Raw genomic sequence first — 24,700 nt, forward strand, 5'->3', positions numbered from 1 at the left:
ATGTACTGGGATGGGGGGTAGGTTTAGGCAAGCCCTGGGGACTAGGGTTTGGCTCCAACAAGGGGGAGGGGGAGGTAGGCTTAGGCTGCAGGGGGGAAATTGTTAGGTTTAGGGTGCGGGGAGGGGGGTTTGATTTAGGCTGTGGGAGGGGGGTGGTTATGCACCTAAAAGGGAGGATTAGGGTCATAGCCATATGATACCCCAGGCCCCCCTCTGTCATGGGGCCGGAGCACACTGACATCACTAGCTCTCCCTCTTGTGCAGCAGCAGAACCAGACTGCCAGAATGTACACAGGAAATTATGCATTGCAGGCAGATGCACTGGAGTATCAGGTTTCATGAGATACCAACGAAGCTTCCTGACCAGAGGAGAGATAGTAGGGGGGAGATAGCTGTAATTGACCCAGGGATCCCAGCTTCTCCTCCTCCTCATCGCCTGTGTGTAAGGGTCCTGTGTAACCTGTTATCTAATAAGAGCATTTGTGTCTAGAGAAAAAGACACACACAGAGAGTCCTACTGAGTCCTGTCCCATTGTGTAAGTAGTACAGAGGCTGCTGCTATTCTTTCATATGACAAGATATATTCTAGATTTTATTTTTCTATGTGTATTGCAAGGTTATTAAAGTTGCCTTTTTTTCACTGCAGGAACATTTTATAAAATCGTTGTCTCTCAATTAAGTGGAGCAATAAACAGTACCCATGCATTATTAAAATATTAGTTTAAATCTAATATACACCATTGGTTTATATTTAATATACAAAATCCATACCTCCCACCCTGACACATTCCAGGAGGAACAATGTCCTCTCTACCCAGTGGCGAATTTCCCATTAGGCATCTGCCTCGGGGCAGCACTCATTTGAGGGCGGCACTTGGATGCTTTTTTTGTTACTGTTAGCCCAAAAAGTAACAGTAACTGCAAAATAGTTCCACTGTACTGTACCATATACCATCTCGAGTGTAAACGGGTAGGACATGCACATTCTGCCCCTGTAAGCTGTCCTACTTATACCCTTTTTAGACAGAAGTCCCGGCAATTACCCAGCATTTCAGTGCCGGGTTGTTTTGCCGGTTTCTGTCTGACCCCCCCTTTCACATAGAGAAAGGGGTTAGAACACTTACCAAACCCTGAAGGGATTTCGGGTGCTGCCAGGATGCTGCTGACAGTCTCTTCACCGTCGGCATCTCCACAGCCGGCATTTCATACCCAACCCAATTTGCGTGGTTGTTTTATATTAATTGTTTTTCTACTATTATTCTTACACAAGAAGGGACATTATACCTACTTTTTTACAGAGGGTTTATAAAAAACAGTGAAAAACTAAATCAGGCCTAATAGTGAAGGTGTGTTTTGCTATCAATGCAAATGTTTAAGACAATTTTCTTTTGCTTATGGTCTGGTAGGGTAAAGTATCTGAGTGTAGGAACACATATTTGATTAAAGCACAGCTGCATGCATCTTGAGAATAATTAATATCAATGATCATGTTAAATATTGCACATGCCTAGCATTAAACTGTGTACCAATTGAATATAATTGTTGCAAAGAGAAAGCTGCAATGTAGTTTTCATTTTTCCCCCCATTATTTTAAAATAAATAAAAATATTTTAGGCACAATTTTATGTCGTTATGTCTTTTAATCCTTTAGCTGTACTTCCTTTTTTGCATTTTCACTTACAGTAGACTACAGTAAGGCATACATGACAAACATTGCAATGTATTTACTGCATTTATCTAATGTTTTTTTCTGGCTCAGCTAAAATGCTCATTGTCAGCAGGCCAGTAATTAATATAAATTGCCCAGATAATTTTGCTTTAGCATTTGGATAATTTAAGATAGATTACTGCAGGTTATCTAAAATTACTGCATTAATATGGACTTGTGTTTGCCTAAATTATTTCAATTATTTAATTAATCCAAAGTATAGATGGATCTATGTTGTAATTTGCTGAGTAAACCTAATTGTCTTTATACTTTAAGACAACCATCATTAAAATCTGCAAGCTATCTGTGGTGTATAAAGTCTCCCTCTCATGTCTGTGAGCATCTTATTGGATATTATTTTTCCAGAACAGTGCCGCCCACTCCTCAGCACCCCCCTTTGTGGAGCGCCCTTTCCACGTTATGTTATGATGTCACGATGCATCTTGGTGGAGTACTAGGGATGGGAGGGGAGCGCAGGCAGCAGTAGCCAGGAGAAGTCACAGCCAGCACTCAATACAGTAGAAAGGCACTGATGCATGGAATCCCTGGAGCCTGGCACTGTGGGGAGGCCGCAGGCAGTTCTGGAATACCATTCCTGATTATCTTATTTTACAAAAGACCTTCAGGAATGGCATTATGGAGCATCCCAGCTCACAAATAGCCCGATAGATAGATAGATAGATAGATAGATAGATAGATAGATAGATAGATATCCACTTTGTAGAGCTGCACATTCTTTGTGCATTTGCAATGACTCATGCTGGGTTGCTCATAACTTAGGGTGAACCAATAGCATAATCAAATTCATAGTACATCATAAAACAGGTGATTACTAAGGTATTGACAAAGGTCCTTAAGTGACCGAAACATTGACAATGCACCATGTACTTGTTAGTATGTAACCATTAAAAAGAAAAATATTCAAGCAAGTCAGATGAGTGCGCTTGTTTTCTGATGTACTAGATATGTACTGTATATAATAAACTCAGTACTAGCAAGGCCAATATACTTGAATTTCTATGATTCAATTACATCAGGCATGGTACTAAAGGACTGGTGTACAGCAGAGGTAGTGCCAATATTTAAAAAGATAATTAAAAGTAATCCGGGTAACTATAGACTGGCAAGTTTGACATCTATAGTGGGGAAAATATTAGAAGGTATATTAAGGGCTAGCATACAGGAGTACTTGGAGACCTCCAAGGTTATTAAGAGGAAACAGCATGGTTTGTGAGGGGTAGGTCATGTCAAACTAACTTACTTAGCTTCTATGAGAAAGTGAGCGATTACCTTGAACAGGGAAACACAGTGGATGTGGTCTATTTAGATTTTGCTAAAGCCTTCGACACAGTGCCACACATGAGGATGATTTTCAAATTAAGAGAGCTTTGTTTAGGAAACACTGTTTGTACTTGGGTAAGTAATTGACTAGATAACAGGGAACAGTGAGTGGTGGTTAATGGGATGTTTTCCAACTGGGCCACAGTATTCGATGGAATACCGCAAGGGTCCATACTAGGGCCACTACTGTTCAACATAGTTATTAATGACCTAGGAGTAGGTCTGGAAAGCACTGTGTAAATTTTTGCAGATGATACTAAACTGTGTAGGGTAATTAATTTAGACATGGATGTTGAGTCTCTACAGAACGACTTATTTAAATTGGAAGTTTGGGCAGCTAAATGGAAAATTAGGTTTAATGTAGAAAAATGTAAAGTTATGCACCTTGGGACTAAAAATAAACATGCAACCTACAAACTAAATGGGTAAAAATGTAGGGGAAATGGTAACTGAAAAAGATTTGGGAGTGCTCATTGATAATATACTTAGCAGCAGTACCCAATGTCAATGTGCAGCAATGAAGGCAAATAAGGTACTAGCATGCATAAAAACGGGAATTGAGACAAGGGATGAGAGTATAATCTTACCACTGTAAAAAATTATTGGTATGGCCACACCTTGAATATTGTGTACACTTCTGGGCACCACACTATAAAAAAGATAACTTGAAAGGGTTCAGTGGCAAGCTACAAAATTGATTAAGGGGTTAGAGGCACTGGATTATGAGGAAAGGCTTACTAGGTTACATATGTTTACACTCGAAAAGAGGCGTCTAAGAGGAGACATAATTCATATTTACTAATATATAAATGGACAATACATGGAGCTATCAGATTTGATTATTGAGAGATCTCTACATAGGACACGCAGACACCCTCTGAGGTTAGAGGAGAGAAAATTTCATACCCAATGAAGGAAGGGTTTCTTCACAGTTAGGGCAGTAGAGATTTGGAATTCTCTGCCAGAGAAAGTAGTAATGGTGGACTCAGTCAATATGTTTAAAAATGGATGTGATAAAGTTCTAACTAAAAAGGATATCCAAGGATATAGCATTTAAAATGAATGTATTTTAGTAACGGCAGGAATTGTAGTTGTCAATTAAACTTTAAACGTAACTTCATCCGGGTCATTATAGTTAATCTATAATACAGTATAGTGTAAGAATTATAATACAGGTTGAACTCGATGGACAATTTGTCTTTTTTCAACCTCATGAACTATGTTACTATATATATACATATATCATGCATTATAGTGATGCAAGTTGGTGTCCTTTCATCATATATATATATATATACATATATATGATGAAAGGACACCAACTTGCATCACTATAATGCATGATTATTGGTCATGTCACCAAGTTAATGAGGGTTGGTGACCGTGGAAGAAAATTGCTTTAGAATGAGTCCAGAGGGATATTTAAACTGGATACCAAATCCCCTAGGGCAGTGGTTTCCAAACTTTTTTGAATCACGGCGCCCTAGAATATCAGAATTTTTTTCATGTACATCGCAAGGTCCTGTATAACCAGCGCCCCACCTTTATCGGCGGGGTGAATCACTATTGAGTGATCCTTGCTCAATTCCTGTAGGGCTTTAAATTCTTCATTAGTAAAATTGTGATGTATACGACCGGGCGTCTTGTTGAAAGCTATTACCTCATGATCTAATAATCTGGAGAAACTTTTTATAGATGGATTATGTGATTAAGGTTCAAACAGTGATCTTTTATCTACTGGACAATTTTGATCTGAAGGTTCCAGAGTTGATGTAGAAGAAAAAATTATTTTAGTTTTAAACTCCTCTGAAATCACCACATCTCTTTCCTCCATTAAAAGCTATTAAAAGAATTTGTGGGCCAACCATAGGTAGAAACAATGTGGAATTTTGTAGAAGATGGGTAGCAGTATGTAACAAGTGCTCCCTTGATCTCATATTGCTAGAAGAGTCTGCACGTGAATTGAATGTTATTAAAGGCAAATCAAAGTATTTGAGGAGGATAATAAAAGTACATTGACTAATGACACACAATGTAATTGGACAGAGAAACTTGGCACACAGGTTGAAGAATATAGGAGGAATCTGATTTAATATACGTAACAAAGAAGAAATTATCTAGAGTTAACTCAGACTATCAAGAACAATGAGTGTACTCGTGGGTCACAAGTAGAAATCAGGAGGGAAGTTTTAAAAGGTAATTTTGGCCGAACCGTAATTATTAAGACAACACGGAGGCCTCTAGTGGCCCGAATACATCAGCCAGTGACTCCGATTCTGTGACTCAAAACTCATCGCAGAAACCCCCTTTAGGGGTAACAACCTGCGCCCGCAAACATGGAGAGGGCAGATGAGGCACGGTGGCTAGAAGGAGAGGCAGAGGAAGAAAAACTTATCGATAAATAATACCATCGTAAATCTTTCCAGCAGGATCATCAGTGAGGTTGAGCAGAGAGTCCTTAACAAGAGCTTATCTTTTGTGCCCACAAATTCTTTTAATAGCTTTGAATGGAGGAAAGAGATGTGGCAATTTCAGAGGAGTTCAAAACTAAAATAATTTTTTCTTCTACATCAACTCTGGAACCTTCGGATCAAATTTGTCCAATACATAAAAGATCACTGTTTGATCCTCAATCACATAATCCATCAATAAAAAGTTTCTCCAGATTATTAGATCATGAGGTAATAGCTTTCAACAAGACGCCCGTTCGTATACATCACAATTTAACTAATGAAGAATTTAAAGCCCTACAAGAATTGAGCAACGATCACTCAATAGTTATTCGCCCCGCCAATAAAGGTGGGGCGCTGGTTATAAAGGACCTTGTGATGTACAAAAATGAGATCTACTGTCAACTTGGGGATACAGATGTTTATCAACCATTGCATAGGGATCCTACAATGGACTTTAAGAAATATCTATATGCCATCTTAGATTGTGCAGTACAGAACATGTGGATCACAACACAAACTAGACGGAACTTACAAACTGACAAACCTCTGGTGCCTGTCTTGTACACACTTCCCAAATTACATAAATCCCTGTCGATGCCCCCAGGTCGCCCCATCATCTCCGCGAGGTCTTCACTATACAGTCCAATTTCAAAATATCTAGATTTCTTCCTTCAACCTTTAATTGTTCTGGAACCCTCATTTCTACAGGACTCCAATATGTTCCTTAAAAAATCTACAGTTTGGAGCAGTTGCCTCATAATCTACTGTTGTGCACGATAGATGTTGTGTCTCTGTACGCAAGTATCCCCCAAAGGGAGGGATTGAACAGTGCGAAATCCTTTATTGAAAAGTCAGCAGAATACAAGGGCCCCAAGGTGGAGCTTTTTATACAGCTTTTACAGACATTAACAGACAATTATTTATTATTTGATGACAAATTATTTGTACAGAGGAGTGGCTGTGCGATTGGGTCATATGTGGCCCCCTCTTTTGCAAACATGTTTATGTTTCAAGTGGAGAAGGAGGTGTTTTATGATATTCCTGATTTTTCCGCATGTTCATCTTTTTTGTTGCTACATAGACGACATTTTTGTAGCATGGTCTGGAACTGTGGAACATCCATGAAAGAGATCAATCTAATGCACCAGTCAATTAAATTCACAAATGCTTGTAATAAGGAAGAAGGATGAATCATATGCCCTAGCAGAAATTGAAAGCATGTGTGAATAATTCCTGGAGAGAGGGTAAAGCCTCAAGGACCTGGAGTGTGCAAAGAAAAAAGTAATGGACCTCCCTCGGGCGCAAATTGTAGCAACTAAAACCAAGGACCATACTAAGGCCATTCCGTTCATTACCAATTTTAATACTTCCAGTAATTTTGTTAGCACAACTACCAAGAAATTGTGGCCCATCATCAATGATCAACAAATTACATAGTTTTTGGGGTCAAAAACTATGATGTGCTATAAGAGGGGCAAGAACTTAAAAGATTGGCTTGTGCACAACGATATTAGTGGCAGTCCCTCAACTAATGATCAGCATTTTTTACGAAGAAAACCAGGGTGCTACCATTACATGGGCTGCACCACGTGCAGTCATTTGGAGATTGCATCCACACTCGGGCAGAAAGATGCCCATCCACCACATATTGTCTTGTATGAGCAAATATGTGGTATATTATATTAAATGCCCATGCAGCCTTGTTTATGTTGGAAAGACCGTGTGCACGTTCCATGAAAGGAGGACCCAGCATCGATCCGCTATTACAAAAGCATTACAAGGTCAGGACATTGATCAACCGGTTGCCCGCCATTTCAAAGAGAAAAAACACTCCTTGGCTGTTCTTTCATATAAGATAATTGATCATGTTCCAGCAGGCAAACGAGGCAGTGATCGTGACAAGAAATTACTCCAAATTGAGTCATATTGGATTAACACTTTGAATTCCTTGTCCGCTTTGGGACTTAATGAAACTCTGTCCTTATCATGTTTTTTAGAGTAACAAGATTCAGGCTGACATGCCCTGTGAAGTAGGGTGCTTTGTTGTTTATGATAAATCCAGTACAATGTGGTATAGACTACAATGTATATTAGGTGATAATTGCACAATTATTTTTCAGTAGTATGTCTCTTAAGGCCCATATAGACGGGCCGATGCCGGGAGAGATGTGTGCTGAGCGAACCGCTCAGCACACATCTCTCCCGCCGCTCAGCACAGCGCGATGTGTGCCGAGCATGTGGGGGGAGACGGGGGGCTGCTCACTTCACCCAGCGGGTGAAGTGAGCGACCCGCTAGATTGGCCTGCACGGCAGACCAATCTAGCAGCAGCGTTAGCGATGCGCGGGACTGCGCATCGCTATCGCTGTAAGGGGTACACACGGAGCGATCAGGCTTATATTCTAAGCAATCTAGTCAGATTGCTTAGAATATCGCTCAGTGAGTACCCCCCTTTAGAAATTGTCTCTGATCATGAAAAATAGCATCTTCTTAGTGGTGATGCATCTATCACTTGACTGTACTTTCTTTCGATTCTATTTACAGTTATGTTTACAGTATGTTTATTTAAATTTTTTCTGTATCTTTCTTTTTCATTTTTTGTTTTTCATGTATATATATTTTTATTGTTTATTTTTATTTTTAAGAATAATTATTTCACTTGTTGCGGGATCTCTCTTTTCATATATCTTTTATGCAATCTTTTCTGTAGTTTTGTTATTGCTTTTGAATTTAGTTTGTGTCAGTTTATTAATCAGTTTTGCTCACTGAATTATAATGTGTGAGGTTGGTGTATGCTGTTGCTTAGCAACACATTTCTCCCTGCAAGTTCTCTATACCCCCTGTGCCGGCGCTGCGTGGATGACGTGGACCACTGGGTCTGGTGCCGTTGACGTCATCACGTTAGACACACGTGGGTGTCGCGCGATGCCGCCGGTTGCCAGGACAACCAGCGCGATTTGATGATGTCACCACTTGATGGCGGGCGGCGGCGGAAGTGAGAACGTGGGATTATGGTGTTATGGGTGTATATAAGGTATGTGCACACATTGTTGAAGTTGAGTTCTTGATAAACGTGGAGGCACTGAAATGTTGAACCTGATGTGATCCAACTCATTAGTCTTTTATTCCACTGTTGGAAGTCCTATGAGTGCTAGCCTCCACACACTGTATATTTGGGGAATCGCTGACCCGGGATGAAACCAGGGCAAGTAATAATATATACAGTGTTTGAGTGCCGGCATTATTGGATAGATAGATAGATAGATATATTTTAAACATATTTATTTATTATTATTTATTATCAGTTATTTATATAATGCACACATATTCCACAGCGCTTTACAGAGAATACTTGGCCATTCACATCAGTCCCTGCCCCAGTGGAGCTTACAATCTATATTTCCTACCACATGTACACACACACACACACACACACACACACACACACACACACACACACACACACACACACACATTCACGCTAGGGTTAATTTTGTAGGGAGCCAATTAACCTACCAGTATATTTTTGGATTGTGGGAGGAAACCGGAGTACCCGGAGGAAACCCATACATATATTTTATATACACTGCTCAAAAAAATAAAGGGAACACTTAAACAACACAATGTAACTCCAAGTCAATCACACTTCTAAGAAATCAAACTGTCCACTTAGGAAGCAACACTGATTGACAATCAATTTCACATGCTGTTGTGCAAATGGAATAGACAACAGGTGGAAATTATAGGCAATTAGCAAGATACCCCCAATAAAGGAGTTGTTCTGCAGGTGGTGACCACAGACCACTTCTCAGCTCCTATGCTTTCTGGCTGATGTTTTGGTCACTTTTGAAAGCTGGCAGGGCTTTCACTCTAGTGGTAGCATGAGACGGAGTCTACAACCCACACAAGTGGCTCAGGTAGTGCAGCTCATCCAGGATGGCACATCAATGCGAGCTGTGGCAAGAAGGTTTGCTGTGTCTGTCAGCGTAGTGTCCAGAGCATGGAGTCGCAACCAGGAGACAGGCCAGTACATCAGGAGACGTGGAGGAGGCCGTAGGAGGGCAACAACCCAGCAGCAGGACCGTTACCTCTGCCTTTGTGCAAGGAGGAACAGGAGGAGCACTGCCAGAGCCCTGCAAAATGACCTCCAGCAAGCCACAAATGTGCATGTGTCTACTCAAACGATCAGAAACAGACTCCATGAGGGTGGTATGAGGGCCCGACGTCCACAGGTGGGGGTTGTGCTTACAGCCCAACACCGTGCAGGACGTTTGGCATTTGCCAGAGAACACCAAGATTGGCAAATTTAGCACTGGCGCCCTGTGCTCTTCACTGATGAAAGCAGGTTCTTACTGAGCACATGTAACAGACGTGACAGAGTCTGGAGACGCCAAGGAGAATGTTCTGCTGCCTGCAACATCCTCCAGCATGACCGGTTTGGCAGTGGGTCAGTAATGGTGTGGGGTGGCATTTCTTTGGGGGGCCGCACAGCCCTCAATGTGCTCGCCAGAGGTAGCCTGACTGCCATTAGGTAACGAGATGAGATCCTCAGAACCCTTGTGAGACCATATGCTGGTGCGGTTGGCCCTGGGTTCCTCCTAATGCAAGACAATGCTAGACCTCATGTAGCTGGAGTGTGTCAGCAGTTCCTGCAAGACGAAGGCATTGATACTATGGACTGGTCCGCCCGTTCCCCAGACCTGAATCCAATTGAGCATATCTGGGACATCATGTCTCGCTCCATCCACCAACGCCACCACAGACTGTCCAGGAGTTGACAGATGCTTTAGTCCAGGTCTGGGAGGAGATCCCTCAGGAGACCACCCGCCACCTCATCAGGGTCATGCCCAGGCATTGTAGGGAGGTCATACAGGCACGCGGAGGCCACACACACTACTGAGCCTCATTTTGACTTGTTTTAAGGACATTACATCAAAGTTGGATCAGCCTGTAGTGTGTTTTTCCACTTTAATTTTGAGTGTGACTCCAAATCCAGACCTCCATGGGTTAATAAATTTGATTTCCATTGATAATTTTTGTGTGATTTTATTGTCAGCACATTCAACTATGTAAAGAACAAAGTATTTAATAAGAATATTTCATTTCATTTTTTGAGCAGTGTATATATATTTTTTTTTTTACACATATATATATATTTATATATAATATATATGATCACTGCGAGAGTGCACCTCCACTTGGTGGAATCCGTTTGTATATATATATATATATATATATATATATATATATACACACATATATATATATATATATATACAGTATATCAGTATATTATTTCGTAGTAATAAGTCTGGTTCATCTGTGGGGACTATATCCATGATGCTGATAGCTCAATAAAGTTACACTGAACTTTTCATGTCATGTGCCCTCTATTGGTCGATCCAACCTGTTTGGAGATATATATATATATATATATATATATGTGTATATGTGTATATGTGTATATGTATATATATATATATATGTATATGTATATATATATATATATATATATATATGTATATATAATACCTTGCTGCAGGTGGAATCTCCATACCATCTACAATACTTTCAAAGAAATGAGTGCCAGAGGAGAAACATATTAGACTACAGCCCTTGGCGTTCGATAGGTGATGCTAAGTAAGTAATGTGTTTATTGCCATTTACTTATATAACACCAGCATATTCTGTTACATTTTACAATTAATAAATACTGTATTATGCACATGTGCTTAGAAGTAAACTATTCAGCAATTTTTCCTCATATTAGGAAGTAGACAACTGTATTTAGTTATTTCCAGTGGGACAAATTATACCCTCACAGGGGTTCTTACAGCATAAGAAATTGGAAGGTAAGATCAGAACTCTGATACTAAGCACAAAATGTCGGAGAATCCTATGTAACTTTATAACTGCTGCAGTAGGATTATTCACTTATATCTAAAACAACATTTTAAGGCAATTTCATAATCAGATATGTAGTTATCATAACATATTATATATATATATATATATATATATATATATAGAGAGAGAGAGAGAGAGAGAGATACAGTATATATATATATATTATACATATATATATACTAGGTGATTCATTGCGCCCATGGGATGCTCTTCACATCATCGTTAGGGGCTATGCCCCCTTAACCCTTGCATACCCTTGGGGCGTGCAATATTTGTATTATATGGAGTATTACCTCCAATCATAATTGTGTGAGTGGTTAAATATTGCACGGACAAAGGGTGTGCGTTGGTTATGGGGTCGTAGCCCCTTGCAACGGCATGAACAGCGCACGCAGGGCCTGATGAATCACCTAGTAGGTGCTGTGGTTGGGGGAGTGGCGAGTGCGGGGGAGACACGGATGGGGGAGGGGGTCCAGGGGTGCTAAGGGTGGGGGAGGGGTGGTTGTGGGGGTGGGGGAGGGGCTGGTGTGGTTGTGGGGGAGTGGCGGGTGCCGTGGGTGGGGGTCCGGAGCCACCATGGGTGAGGGGGTGCCGCGGGTGGGGGAGGGGCAGGTCCGGTGGGTGGAGTAGGGGGGGTGCTGCAGGTGGGGGAGGGGATCCGGAGCCACCGTGGGTGGTGGAGGGGGGTTATGCGGGTGCTGCAGATGGGGCCCGGAGGTACTGCGAGTGGGGGAGGGGCGGGTAATGCTTCTCCTGCTTCTGCTCCTGGAAGCAGCTAGGCTGCTTTCCTCCCTTTGGCAGTGGCTCTCCCGAAGACTCGCACAGCAGACAATCACTATTATTAGCGCCGGTGTCCCAATGCGCTGCATTACAGGGAAGAAGATGCACTCAATAAACGACAGCTCCCAGCAGGCCTTGGCGCTGGAATGCTTTGGCGCTAAGGCCTGCTGGGAGCTGTAGTTTATTTAGTGTGTCTACTTCCCTGTAATGCGGCACGTTGGGACACCGGCGCTAACAATAGTGACTGGCTGGCAGAACTGACTGACTGGCTGAATTAATGTAAAAGGTGAGAGTGCTGTGCAGTGTCAGTGTCACAGTGTCACACCCACTGCACAGCACTGTCACCTTTTACATTGATTCAGTATCCAGACATTACCCTCCGCGATATCACCCACTCTATCCATTACATTATCCATCTCGGGGCTTTCAGGCTGGCAGCCCAAGTGCTATGTTGCGGAGTCAGGGCCTCTGGGGATCTGGGCGCGGCTGTGACGGGGAAGCACTTCTGTGACATCGTGCACAGAGTAGGCTCCGGGGCTCAGAGAGTATGCGGCGTAGAGAGGGCTATGAAAGCCTTCCGCTGCACCGCTTTCTATGCTGGTGGCCGCAGCAGCTTTTGTTCCACCTGTGCCGCGGCTAGGGAGTGGGGATTGTTGATGCCGGAGAGGGCAGGCGGACTGGCAGCAGGACATGGGGTCATTTCTGATCTGATCGTATCTGTGCTAAATTTAGCACAGCGACGATCACTTACACTGACACGCATGTCAGGCCGCCCATCCCCCACACAAGTACAAAAGCATGCTTTTGTACTTGAAGAGTAACTCCCAGCCAGCGAAGCTCCTGCAGCTGGCCGGGAGTTACTCGTCACTGCCCTGGTCGCAGCGGCTGCGTGTGACGTCTCGCAGCCGCTGTGGGCCGCCTCCCTCACAGTCTGGCCACGTCTGTCAGCCATGCGCCGGCGCACTGCGGTGCCCGCGCATTCGCAGTTTTGACCTAATTACTACGCTGCGATGAACTGCAGCGAGCGATCAGGCAGAATGACCCCCATAGGACGCTGCAGTAAAAGGGTTTTTTTTCCCCCTATCTACAGCACAAAGACTACCTTACACCTCAGTTTATGACCCTACAACAGCAGACCTTGGCCACCACAGGAAAAAAACATTCAACCTATTAAGCCCCACACAGTAATGCCCCTTGCACCATTTTATGCCCCCTGCACCATATTATGCCATACACCACAATGCCCATGATACATTATTCCCTACAGCACAGCCCCACACAGTAATGCCCCTTGCACCATTTTATGCCCCCTGCACCATATTATGCCATACACCACAATGCCCATGATACATTATTCCCTACAGCACAGGTTCTCAAACTCGGTCCTCAGGACCCCACACGATTCATGTTTTGCAGGTCACCTGTAGATTTTTAAAATGTGACAGTTTGTGATACACAGTGTACCTGCCTGGTGACATGGAAAACGTGAATTGTGTGGGGTCCTGAGGACTGAGTTTGAGAACCACTGCCCTAGAGTAAATCTTCTAATTACTTTTAAATTACCTACTCTTTGCCAAGGGTTTCATGCACTGGGTGGCCTGCTCGTTGACAAGGGTTTCACGCGCTCGGTTTCATGCTCATTGCCAGGGGTTTAATGCGCTGAGTGTCATGCTTGTTGCCAGGTGTTTCATGCGCTGGTTGTCATGCTTTTTGCCAAGGGTTTCATTTTCTGGGTAGCATGCTCATTACCAGGTGTTTCACATGCTGGGTGTCATGCTCGTTGCCAGGGGTTTCATGTGCAGGGTGTCATGCTCATTGCCAGGAGTTTCATGCTCTGGGATCCATGCTTGTTGCCACGGGTAATGCTCATTGCCAAGGAGGTGTATATTTGCTGGCGGGTGCTCCCTCTCCTCCCTCTACTCTAGTACTCTACTCGGGGGGCAGAGTTTTGCGGAATGATGCATCATTCCATGAAACTCCACCTCCCACCCTGAGTGGAGTTCTAGGGAAGAGGGAGGAGGGGGAGCAGAATGGAGCCATAAAATGCTTGCCCACTGCTAGAAACGGCACTGTACCTGGGATTCGAACCCATTGCTGGTGGCATTGCAGTCAGACACTCTATTCATTGAGCTACAGTATCTGAGTGTCTGCCCTTGCAAAGAAAGGTAGAGAATTTTAAGCTAGATTATTGTAACTATTTGAAGCTTACCTTGTACTTTGTGAAAAAATGATCAGCATTGCAGCCGAACAGATCTATGTAGTGTGTGGCTGCAAGGGACTGGATGTGTGGCTACAAACTACATATATCTGCCCCATTGCAATTCTGATTATTTTTTTTACAAAATACATGTAGCTTCATATAGTTCTCATAGTTTTTATGCAGGATCAAATAGCTCAATGAGTAGGGTGTTTGACTGGAATGCAACAGGTTATAGGTTTCAATCCTGGGTATGACAGTATCTTGAAATCTGTTATTTAATAAATTGCATTGTCACTGAATAACAACGAGTTAAGTGCATGAATGTGGTATAAAGAGAATTTATGTCCAAATACATTTTTTTGCAATGTTCTATAAATGTGTGTGTATTGTATTATATTTGGATTCTGTATGATTTGCAGATGGTCGGGATCCCGGTGGTCAGGAGACCAATAGCGGAATCCCGACAGTTGGAATCGCGACAGCAGCTCATCGAGTTACCTCGCAGGCTCGCTCACAACACTATTATACTCCCCCTGGTTGATGGTGAGGACCCACCAACTGAGTGGGAATATTGAATATTTGTTGGCATTCCGACCATCATGATTTCATCGGCTGTTGGGAATCCGCAGGACATAAACTGTGACCCAGATATATGTGTATGTGTATATATATATATATATACAGACACTCACTTTTGCAAAAGAAAAGAAAAAAAGACCAGCACTCACGTTTTGATGATGAAAAGAAAAAAGGGGTTTATTCCTTACAGAAGGAACATTTGGACATGATCCTAGTACTACAGCCCGACGGCCGTTTCAACTCTCCGTGGTTTTCGGCGGCCCTGACGAAAACCACGGAGAGTTGAAACGGCCGTCGGGCTGTAGTACTAGGATCATGTCCAGATGTTTCTTCTGTAAGGAATAAACCCCTTTTTTCTTTTCATCATCAAAACGTGAGTGCTGGTCTTTTTTCTTTTTCTTTTGCAAAAGTGAGTGTCTGTATCAATTTCCAGGACCCTGCACCACCTTGTCAGTTTAATTTGATTTTTACTGAGTGCTTTCATTTTGCTATGTTTTATATATATATATACAGTGGCATCACATGGCGGGTGCGGCCCGCACCCGGGTGTGACGTCTAGAAGGGGTGACACCAATCTGTGATAGGAGCTAGGTGCTGCTGTGTTAAATTCTGCTACAGCACCTGTCTCCTGTCATAACAGAGGAGCCCACAGCGCTGCAGACAGTACAGCCCAACATCTCCGGAGATGCTGGGTACGCCCCGAGGTGACGATCCGGGAGGCTACGCCCCCTTTCTTTGCTGTCATGCCCCCTTTTTGCTGCGAGCGTGCCTTCGGCGCGCTGGCATATGAAGGGTGCACACTGGGTGTCACCACACCCGGTGATGCCTCTGTATATGTATATATATATATATATATATATAATCATAAACTATCCTATCCTCTAGGGCACAATGTACAGCAACACAATTTTTGAGAGGCACTCCTCGACTTTGTAAATAATTTCCATAGCTACAACTGCATGCTTTCAACATTTCAGGTGCGCTTTATTGGCACCTACCTGACGAAAGGTGCTAATAAAGCGCACCTGAAACGTTGAAAGCATGCAGTTGTAGCTATGGAAATTATGCTTTCAACGTTTCAGGTGCGCTTTATTAGCACCTTTCGTCGGGTAGGTGCTAATAAAGCACACCTGAAATGTTGAAAGCATGCAGTTGTAGCTATGGAAATTATTTACAAAGTCGAGGAGTGCCTCTCAAAAATTGTGTTGCTGTACATTGTGCCCTAGAGGTATGGAGGGGGCACCCAGGTACTATCTGTTACTGTTTTATGGAGTGCCGGTCAAAACTGCTGGATTATATATATATATATATATATATATATAAAAATGTGTAAGCCCTCACTCACTGACTGACTCATCACTAATTCTCTTACTTCCCAATATGTTAGGAAGCTGAAATGTAACATAGGTATTCTTCAGGTGGGAAATAGGAAAACTACGTACTTAGAATTTAATAAACCTCCCCTAAGGGGGTGAAAAGGGGGTTAACATGATGACGTCATTACCGATGCATGGCTTGTGTTGCATGAACGATAACGGACAGTTCAAATTTGGATTGCACCTCCAGTGTGTAGAATTTAATAAACTACAAAAAAGCGAAATCCATCACTCACTCACTGACTGATCACTAACTCTATTACTTCCCAATATGTTGGGAAGCAGAAATTTAACATAGGTATTCTGCAGGTGGGAAATAGAAAAAACTGTGTAATTAGAATTTTAATAAACCTCTCCTAAGGGGGTTAACAAATAACGTCATTACCGATGCATGGCTTGCATTGCATGAACGATAACACCCAAATGGACAATCGGATCAAAATTTGGATTGCACCTCCAGTGTGTAGAATTTAATATACACTGCTCAAAAAAATAAATGGAACACTAAAATAACACATCCTAGATCTGAATGAATTAAATATTCTTATTAAATACTTTGTTCTTTACATAGTTGAATGTAATGACAACAAAATCACACAAAAATTATCAATGGAAATCAAATTTATTAACCCATGGAGGTCTGGATTTGGAGTCACACTCAAAATTAAAGTGGAAAAACACACTACAGGCTGATCCAACTTTGATGTAATGTCCTTAAAACAAGTCAAAATGAGGCTCAGTAATGTGTGTGGCCTCCACGTGCCTGTATGACTTCCCTACAATGCCTGGGCATGCTCCTGATGAGGTGGCGGATGGTCTCCTGAGGGATCTCCTCCCAGACCTGGACTAAAGCATCCGCCAACTCCTGGACAGTCTGTGTGCAACGTGGCATTGGTGGATGGAGCGAGACATGATGTCCCAGATGTGCTTAATTGGATTCAGGTCTGGGGAACGGGCGGGCCAGTCCATAGCATCAATGCCTTCGTCTTGCAGGAACTGCTGACACACTCCAGCCACATGAGGTCTAGCATTGTCTTGCATTAGGAGGAACCCAGGGCCAACCGCACCAGCATATGGTCTCACAAGGGGTATGAGGATCTCATCTCTGTACCTAATGTCAGTCAGGCTACCACTGGCGAGCACATGGAGGGCTGTGCGGCCCCCCAAAGAAATGCCACCCCACACCATTACTGACCCACTGCCAAACCGGTCATGCTGGAGGATGTTGCAGGCAATAGAACGTTCTCCTTGGCGTCTCCAGATTCTGTCACGTCTGTCACGTGCTCAGTGAGAACCTGCTTTCATCTGTGAAGAGCACAGGGCGCCAGTGGCGAATTTGCCAATCTTGGTGTTCTCTGGCAAATGCCAAACGTCCTGTACGGTGTTGGGCTGTAAGCACAACCCCCGCCTGTGGACGTCGGGCCCTCATACCACCCTCATGGAGTCTGTTTCTGGTCGTCTGAGTAGACACATGCACATTTGTGGCTTGCTGGAGGTCATTTTGCAGGGCTCTGGCAGTGCTCCTCCTGTTCCTCCTTGCACAAAGGCGGAGGTAGCGGTCCTGCTGCTGGGTTGTTGCCCTCCTACGGCCTCCTCCACGTCTCCTGATGTACTGGCCTGTCTCCTGGTAGCGCCTCCATGCTCTGGACACTACGCTGACAGACACAGCAAACCTTCTTGCCACAGCTCGCATCGATGTGCCATCCTGGATTAGCTGCACTACCTGAGCCACTTGTGTGGGTTGTAGGGAGGTCATACAGGCACGTGGAAGCCACACACACTACTGAGCCTCATTTTGACTTGTTTTAAGGACATTACATCAAAGTTGGATCAGCCTGTAGTGTGTTTTTCCACTTTAATTTTGAGTGTGACTCCAAATACAGACCTCCATGGGTTAATAATTTTGATTTCCATTGATAATTTTTGTGTGATTTTGTTGTCATTACATTAAACTATGTAAAGAACAAAGTATTTAATAAGAATATTTCATTCATTCAGATCTAGGATGTGTTATTTTAGTGTTCCCTTTATTTTTTTGAGCAGTGTACTACAAAAATGCGAAAGTCCCCACTTACTCACTCATTCACTGACTGACTGATTCGTCACTAATTCTCCTACTTCCCGATATGTTAGGAAAATAAAATTTAACATAGGTATTCTTCAGGTGGGAAATAGAAGAACTGCGTAATCAGAATTTTAATAAACTTCCCCTAATGGGATGAAAAGGGGGTTGACATAATGACTTCACAGATGTGTAGCTTGCGTTGCATGAACGATAACGCCCAAACAGACAATCAGATCAAAATTTGGATTGCACCTCCAGTGTGTACAATTTAGTAAACTACAAAAAATGTTCCTGTCACATTTTACCGTATCTGCTATGGGTGCTCCTCAGGTAACGCCAAGAATCATGGATTCATATTTACTTACATTAAGACATCTCAAATTTACATCTCTATAGATTTACCAAATTTCTAACACTCATTTATTTTTACAACCTTGAAAATCAGAGACAATTTTGTCATGCCCCTTCCCCACAAGGCATGCGCCTTATGTCCCTTTGGAAAAATTAAGGGGGGCGCACCAATACTCTATTTGGAACAGGGCACCCAAAACGTCTTGTTACAACTCTGGGACCTTGGCTAAGGGCACCACAAATGTGCACACCTAGTGAGCCAACATTAAAAGTCAGATATTTGACAGACACATATAACCTGTTCAACCCCTTTGGCCTTTGTAAAGAAAATAAAAAACAAAAAGCTTTAAAGTACATGGATGTGTTTTTGCGTACAATGTTGTACTTGTGATGTTTATTCCCCTCTGTGGTGAATTCACAGAAGCACTTTAGAATGTTAGCTCTCACGAGCAGGGCCCTCTTCCCTCATGTGCTTATCCTTTCTAACTTTAATAATCTTCAACTGCATCAACTCCAGCAGCCTCCTGCCACCTGATACTTATTCCAGTGTCATCTGCTGATGTAACTATGTTTATTTACCCTGTACTTGTCCTATACTGTCATCAACTGTAAGTTGCTGTTTTCCGGTTTGATTATTCATGTACTCTGTAATTGGGCGCTGCGGAACCCTTGTGGCGCCATATAAATAAAGGATAATAATAATAATTAGTAATCTATTTGAAGAATAAATGATACGCCAGTAAATTAAGGGCTCCTAACTGCACAGACAGATCAAAGGACAGCAAGAATAGTAAAATCTGGAAAGACCTTGTAGTGCTTCAATACCCATTATGAGTAAGCTAGTGGGGTACATCATTAAGTTTTCTATCAATTTGTAAAAAGTGATCATGATAAATTTACTATAAAGGTTTTTATGAATGTGTTTTATAATGCTTTACTAAAAATTATTTCCCTGGAGATATCCTTAAAACCGCTAACTATGCCTTGACATTAAGGATAGTTTATGATTACAGTATGTGAATTACATATCTTTGTGAGAAATACAAAGTACATATGGAATTAGCTTGGTGTCAGGTGGGGAAATGAGCTTGTGAAGTCAATGGGGTAAATTTACTAAGGTGAGAGTTTTTTAGAACATGTGATGTTGCCCATATCAACCAATCAGATTCTATTTATTATCTCCTATAAACAGGTAGATTAATGTTAAGTAAAATCTTATTGGTTGCTTTGCGCAACATCACCAGTTCTAAAAATCTCCCACTTTAGTAAATTTACTCATTGTCTGTATTGCTGTGATGGAGACTCTGGGAGAATCTTGATGAACTAGATTGTAGCAATTTCCGGGTTACGAGTAAGAGGGTTGTTTATGCGGGCAGGTAGGATAACAAAATAATATTAAACATCCACTGCATATATTGCAAATAGTTATATTGATCTGTTTTATTATAACATTATACATGTGTGTTACAGTTAAGTTGCGCTGTGGAATGCTCTTGTGAACCAGGGATCATAGAGAAGTACAAACACTGTTTATACTGATCACTGAATACATAGATCATGGTTATAAGATAGAACTTCATGCAGTCATAGTGGTTTCTCAGCATTTAATCATGTACTTCACAGAGATCAAATTAATGCATACAATCATGGGAGCAGGGTGGCCAATCCCGGGATCGGCATGATCCTGGGATATAGGCCAAAAATAAGCTCCAGTCCCAGGGATTGCGGGATCAGATGGTCCTTTATGCCGGGCAGCGTTCAGTGTCCTCCCGGCTCTCCCAGCAGTCACCGCGGCTGAAGAAAGTTCCTTTCCCACCAACCCCAGCAGTTTGGTGAGTTGATTTATGTGCGGGGCGGGTGGGGAGAGGCGGGGCGAACGGGTGGACACACAAGAAGAAAGCCAATCCCGGGAATCCCGGGATTGACCATTTTTCAATCCCGATACCCGAGATTGAAAAATTGGCCCAGGATTGGCCTCCCTACATGGGAGGAAATACCATTGGTGCAGAAGGTACATTGCACCAGGGCCCCTGATTACAAAGGGGCCCACTGCTGCCCAGATCAGCAATGAGTTATCCCCTGGCTCCCGAGCAGACCATTTTAAGCAATGTAGGATGAATGTTCCAGTGCAGAGAGCAGGGTGGGCCCCACTGCCTGAGGGACCTGCCTCTTACCATACGTAGGCAGGGTTGACCTTGTGTGTGCCAGACTGCTAGAGGAGTCCTGCCACCTATCGTTGCTGATGATCACAGCCACATACTGCCTCTAATTAACAGACATTATTTCCGATTCACTGCTGTCTGTGAATTAAAGGCAGCTCACAACAGGTGTAACTGGCACTGTCAGAGTCTTATGAACAGAGGGCCAAACTGAGGAAAGCACAAAGGGTGAGGGCCCCTTTCAGGGACAGAGGAGAGGCCACTGTGTTCATGCCCCCACTAAGGTACATATCTCCTGTACTCTGCACTGCACAGGACATTGTGCTTGTACCCCTGTCACCCACTCTCTCCCTGTCATCCAGTGCCTCCTCCTGTCACCCACTGCCTTTACCTGTCACCCACTGCCTTCCTCTGTTACCCAGTGCCTTCCACTGTCACGCTCTACCTCCCCTTGCCTTCCATTGTTACCCTCTGCCTCTCTATGTCAACCTTTGCCGCCACCTACCATACGCTGTCACCCTCTACCTCTCACCATTACCCACTACCGTGTAACATTGTTAATTTATGTCGGGGTGGATGAGGGGGGGCCCAAATTATATTTTTGCACCTGGACCCACCACTCACAAGTTCTGCTTCTGCATGCAATATGATGTATATGCAACCTAGGATAAGTGTACCTTGAACATCTCCAATACCCTGGGACTAATTCTGAGTTTGGAGCAAAGCAAAAAAGCAGGTAACTTTGCACCTTGGCAAAACCATACAGGTGGGAGAGATGTAAATCATCAGAGAGAGGGTTAGATTTGGGAGGGCTATGTACAAACTCACATCTAAATTGCAGTGTAATGTGTACAAAAAAGCTATCCTGCATTTGTGGGCTACTTGCAAAAGATCCCAGTACTGTTTTATCCTATGTGAGGACAAAGAATGTTTTTACACCGCTAGCATTACAACATGGTTTTCCAGGGGCAAAGTTACTTGTTTTTTATTTTGACTTTGCTCACAACTCAGAATAAGGCCCATTGTGTGCACTTAGTTATAGGCTAAGTTCCAAAGAATGTGCTTTTAAAAGAGTGAAGGCTGCATAAGTGTGTACTAGATATAAGTGTCCTTAGTGTGTGGTTTATCATTTCTTGAATTATAGGTATGTGATTGACAGATGCACTGGTGATAATTAAGGTCCATTCAGGGAGAGTTTAGGGGTGGGGTTTAGGTATGTTCTTATACTGGTACTGACAGGAAGTGTTCCTCTTTCTATTTTGTATTCCCTCCACCCACCCTCCTTTTGTCTTGATATCTTTTGTATTGTCTTGTTTGTTCATTAACATTTTCTTTCAGACTAGATGCACGAAGGCACTTCTCATTGGCAGCTATGCAGGGCACAAGGGGGACGGACTTTTCACTGGTCTCTGACTTAGAGTCGGGGGCCGGTAGTTGGCCAAGTAGGGGGAGATGGTACCTAGATGGAATTGGTAGCGTCAGGTGCGGGAGTTTGACCCATCCTTTATAGTGGTTCATTAATTATATAATGGCTGCTTCCACACTAAAATTTATTCCAGAATTTAATTAGTTATAAAATAAAACCTGTGACTGCATTCATTCCAAAAATTGTTGTTATTTCAGGTTTGTTTTCTTTAGAGGGTTTAATCAGAAACTCGGTTTCTGGCACTTCAAAGCCTTCCACTGCAGGCGGCTTAATAGGCTCACAAACAAAACTATGGAATTATATTAGTATAAAACGGAAAAGTGATGAGTGGCTCTTGAATGTTCTGTACAATGCTGTGTAATATTCAGTTATTATTTTTTTAATTGTAAAACATCTGAGCTTGATGTAACTTTAATTTACCAGAACAATCCATACTACATATGTGTGCAGAAACAACAAATCAATATCCAACAGAGCAAACAGATGGGAAATAGAACCGTCAGTGGCAGTTTCATTGCTTTTTAATTGCCAGTTGTGCCATGGGAATGTATAACTTGCACATCCTTGATTTTCCACTTTCAGAATATTGTTTTTCTGCAAGAAGAATCTAAACCCCAGTAAACAGATTTCTGCACTACCTTACTTAATATTAATTTCCTTTTTTTTTTTTAGTTCAACAGCAATGCTCATGACGTCAGCTGTTTCCACCATCTTGTTCAAGCAAACGTACGAAATAAGAAGGTTCTGAAAGAAGCCGTGAATAACATCACTGCTAAAGGGACAACAGACTACAAGCAAGGCTTCAAGTTTGCTTTTGACCAGCTCCGTAATGTAAGTATTAATTATAATGGAAATAATGTACCTCCTGCCTTAGACTATAAGGAATATGAAAATTCAGAGACTGCATAGAAACACAAATCCACATTTCAAGAGCTGTCATAGAGGTCATGGATTTCTCAGGAGACTTCTTATATCTTTTTATTGTAGTCCAAGAGATCAAATGTCCTTAATTACTTAGGGAAGTACTTGCCCGATTCAATAAATCAGTGCAGTCCACACATAAATGCATGTATTACTGTCATTGTACATTAAATCCCTGTAGTGAAACTTTAATACTGCTAATGCTAATAAGGAATCTGAATGACAGCACAGAAGCTTGCTTCTCCTAATATGGATCCTGACATAACATACCTGATCTACTATTTTTATAAATCCCCAGGGAGGCAGGGGCGGTTTAAGAGAGGAAAGTCTCTGTATAGAGCCCCTTCTCTATGGCAATGCAGTAGACTCTGGCCTTGTGTGAGGTATCCAGGAACATGGTGTCCGCACTGTGTCCCCGGAGACTTTTCTACTGTGCATGTGCAAATCTCTGGGAAGATGGCCACCGCGCCATTTCACAGATGATTTCTGATTGCGGAGCTGGCTGATGCGAGACTCCTGAGAGGTAACTATAATTATATGAGTGTAGGGTATGCGATGTGGGCTCCCCTGGACCCAGATGCCTGTGTACACTACATACCCTAAACCAATTATAGATATGCCAATACAGGGAGGTATTTGTCCAATTCCTACTGTACCAGGAGGGAATTATCTGTGAATACAGACATTACAGTTTCTATAGATAATACTACATTCCATTCTAGTATGTTCTACATTTAGATAATAAATCCCCTACTCCAATTTGAGTATATTAGTTAATATATACCGAATGTATTAACTAAGATATTAATTTATCTTCATTCATTCTCTGATCATTTATGTCTCAAAGAGACAACAGTGTGTTGAAATTTCCTAATATCCTTAGAGGCAGTAATGAAGGATTCCTTTGCAAATGCCAGCTTCTACAATTACAAGAAATATTCCTATTCGTCAAATGTAATTGTTACCATTTACCTTATATGGTAAAGAGGAATAGAATAGTTGTGCAAAATTGTGGGTCTTGGATATCTGGGGAAATTAAGATAATGCGAGTCATAGACTCTAGAGAAATGTAGATAATCAGTCATTGCTGGAATTACTTATGTATGACTAAATAATAATTTGACATTCTATATATGGTTCCAGGACAGCTGCCCCACAAATAAGAAATATTACATTTCATTAAACCATAAAACAACCATATGGTGCATGATATACAGTGGGGTTTTGATACTATAACATTATATCATATGAAATGTTTATAATGTTTTCTGAGACTAGGTTAAATAATCCCACATGATCTCTGTAAATGTAAAATAATTAAATGTAAATATTTATTAGAGTTTAATTAGACATTTTTTCCTTCATTGTGTGTCATTTTGCTTTGTGTATACTGTATGTGTTTTAAAAAGCTTTGCAACTCCCTAGAGAAAACATGT

At 42.2% G+C, this 24,700-nt stretch overlaps 1 protein-coding gene across 7 annotated transcripts in view; it reads left to right on the forward strand.

Moving 5' to 3' along the window:
• The window catches only part of CACNA2D1 (calcium voltage-gated channel auxiliary subunit alpha2delta 1), a 1,227,493-nt gene that overhangs the window by 951,821 nt on the left and 250,972 nt on the right, over positions 1-24,700 (forward strand). For all 7 annotated transcript variants that reach the window (XM_063926939.1, XM_063926941.1, XM_063926940.1 and 4 more), the window contains one exon: positions 23,016-23,174. In XM_063926939.1, the coding sequence (XP_063783009.1) occupies positions 23,016-23,174 (159 nt within the window). The remainder of the gene's footprint in view (positions 1-23,015; positions 23,175-24,700) is intronic.

The sequence above is a fragment of the Pseudophryne corroboree genome, chromosome 6 (assembly GCF_028390025.1).
Source record: "Pseudophryne corroboree isolate aPseCor3 chromosome 6, aPseCor3.hap2, whole genome shotgun sequence".
NCBI classification, from domain to species: Eukaryota; Metazoa; Chordata; class Amphibia; order Anura; family Myobatrachidae; genus Pseudophryne; species Pseudophryne corroboree.